The following is a 2,955-nucleotide window of genomic DNA, read 5'->3' as shown; positions in this document are numbered from 1 at the left end:
TGAAATGAAAGCAAATCAAATTTGATTGTCCACTTTTCATGTAGTGTAGGTCAGCGAGGACTCTCCTCAACGTTTCTCATAGTTATGAGATCAGGATCTCGTAATTACAAGTTCTAAATTCGTAATTACGAGATCGTAATTACGTGTATTTTTTTCTTTGATGACTGCAGCGTCTTCTGTATAATTCTACACCACAATCAAATAAATGCTGTCTTCAGCTGTTATGAAAAAGCTGTATATTTCAAAAATGAATTAGACTTTACACCATAGTCTATCTAAACAACTAGAAATTGGCCCCTGTCTCTTTAAGAACATCCTACCGTTTCTGACACTCCCACTTCAGCATGTCTTCGCAACAAAACTTCGGGGGGAGCGGCGCTCTGTGGGGCAGGGGCTCAGCTGCGCACTGAGCTTCAGGGTGGGACTTTGTACCAGATAGTGTTTAGGCAGCTCCTCGTGTCTACCACAGGAGATTCAAGGATTTATCAAACATGCACGAATGAGTCMAAGCAACACTCTGGGTTTGTGTTTGATGAGGGAATGACATTATAACAGTCGATTTTGCACAACACTGCATAACTGTAACATTCAATTCAATRCCAGAATTGATCCTGGTATCGGTCCTGAGTATCGAGTCTTTTTTTTATTACAATTACTTGTAAAAATACAAGTATATCAGGACACCACTTTTATTTTTCTCTGGATGAGTCACAAACGAGAAGTTTTGGTTTTATCTGTTGGAGCAGTGACAAGATGAAGATAAGAAGGTTTGTGCRTGAGCAGAGAGTGATGATTGCGTTCTTCCTGCTGTTTTACTGTCTCATTTACATCTTTATTATAGCTTTGTGTCAAAGTGAACCAWAACAAGTGCCAGTCAAGCAAAACTGTAACAGATTATAGGAAAATCCATCCAGTGATGTGTTTGGTTTATAAYTTCTAATGAAAGAAAATGTTCTTAATGTTTTTTTTTTTTACATTGTTCTGCAGGAGTCATTTATGACCTGTTTACATTGTTTTATGTAGCCAAGATCTAAACCTGAAAGATTTTTTTTTTAAAAATTACTGTATCTAAAACAAATATAATTACCAGTTTGTATCATTTATTAGCATTTAGCATTCAGTAGCATTAAAACAAGGCACTGCTGGAACAGATCTTTTTGCTACAGGAAAAACATAAATTCCTCTTTATTTTGGCATTTATGTTTAATCCTAAAGATTAAAAAAACAATGTTTTCCTCTCTGTCCGTCTGCAGGTTTGTCAGTTTGTGGTGTCGGTGAACGGACTGAACGTCTTGTGTCACGACTACCGGACCGTCAGCAACCTGATCCTGACGGGGCCCAGGACGATCGTCATGGAGGTGATGGAGGAGGCGCAGGTCTGACAGGAGAAGCTCTTCAGACGTGCAGAAGAGGCGCGGGGGATTGTTGGTACCTGAACTCAAACCACACAAAGAGACGGACGTGGATCACCTGAAGCACAGCGCACATTTGTTCTTGTTTAGAGGAGGAAAGTTTCAGAACAAAACAAACTCAATCTGCGGAGAAAGGATGCAGCTTGTTCAGGATTTGACTTTTTCTTCTAAAGCAAGAGGAAAACATCTGTGATCCAGCTGTTTGTGCCAACAAAGACTGTCAAGTTTTAATGAGAACACTTATCATGTGTGGAGTAAAAACAAAAAAATATATATCTACATACGTGTACATGTAAACCTGTGTTCCTGGTTTGTGTTCAAACTGAAACACATCTTCCTGATCACAGGAAACAATAAAAGTGAGGTCACAAGGACGGGAATAAACCCTGACATCATGACTCAGAGCTGAACAAATCAAAGGTGAAAGTGTCAAAAATAATCATAATTACTCTGTGAACACATTCATGACCTCTGCCACAGTCAGATAATGTCAGTTTATCTGCTGCTCCACACTGYCCTCTGCTGGACAAGACAGGACGAGGAACATTTCAAATCTGGTCACAAAAGCTTTAGTTCTTTTATTTGTCCCCCTTTTTTTGAGGAAAGATAAAAATAAACATCATAAGTACTGCCACGTRTCAATAAATAAGTGAAAAATATGCCAAAGCATATTAATGTTTAACTGCCAARCGTTAAAGAAGCTATAGAGATAAACAGCTTAACAGTGTATTTTTATATAAAAACACGAAAACCCTTTGCTATAATTAGACTATCAGAATTGTATTACATTAAATAACACAGCAGCAGCACTGAGTTGTTTTATTAAGCTTTTTTGTTTATTTTAGAAATTGAGCAAACTAAGTTTTATTCTTTGTTATTTGATAATCAAACCAGAAACTTAGAGACTATTACATTTGAGAATTTGTTTAAAAGTATTAAACAGTTCTAGATGTGTTTTATTTACAATAAAACTTTCTAAGAGTTTAAAACCTGTTGTGCTCAGCAGCACAAGTAAAGGAAATTTAAAACAGCAAGAAGTTGATTTGTTAGACAGGTTTCACATTGCTTGTATAAATGTTTTAATGAAGAACTAAAACACCTATAATAGAACACATCTTACATCTGTGATGTTTGGATGGATGGTTGAAGGTTGTCCAAATTAAAACAGATTTTTTCATTAAATAACTAAATATTTTTTTACAAACTCCCCCTTTGTGATCTGAAAAYTAAGTCTCTTTTCAAATTAATCTTCAGATATGATTTTTACTGAGCATTTACCAGTTTCTCCTTAATGTAGCTTTTATCATGTTTTCATTCAGTTTTATGTTTCTTTTTATAATTTAGACAGCTTTTTCTTTGAGGTGTGGAAAGTTTCAGCTTTTACTCTGAATCAGTAAGATGTTATTGCTCCTATTGTTTCACATATTAACCTGTTTTTTTGAACACTGGCAGAATAAGAATCCTTTTTTTGCAAGTAAGTTACCTTCTTAGCAACACCAGTACTAAAACTACAAAACACAATTTACATTATTAACCTTAATGT

General features: G+C 35.7%; 1 protein-coding gene across 1 annotated transcript in view; it reads left to right on the top strand.

Moving 5' to 3' along the window:
* deptor (DEP domain containing MTOR-interacting protein) overlaps positions 1-2,724 on the top strand; it is a gene marked incomplete in the record, with an annotated part of 40,897 nt that extends 38,173 nt beyond the window's left edge. Inside the window, 1 exon segment of the mRNA XM_014022907.1 lies at positions 1,254-2,724. Coding sequence (XP_013878361.1) covers positions 1,254-1,382 — 129 coding nt within the window.
* Between the last annotated feature and the right edge of the window lie 231 nt (positions 2,725-2,955).

The sequence above is a fragment of the Austrofundulus limnaeus genome, unplaced genomic scaffold (genome assembly GCF_001266775.1).
Source record: "Austrofundulus limnaeus strain Quisiro unplaced genomic scaffold, Austrofundulus_limnaeus-1.0 Scaffold348, whole genome shotgun sequence".
Taxonomy (NCBI): Eukaryota; Metazoa; Chordata; class Actinopteri; order Cyprinodontiformes; family Rivulidae; genus Austrofundulus; species Austrofundulus limnaeus.
Note: the sequence above shows the minus strand (reverse complement) of the source record. Positions and strands in the feature narration are given on the sequence as shown.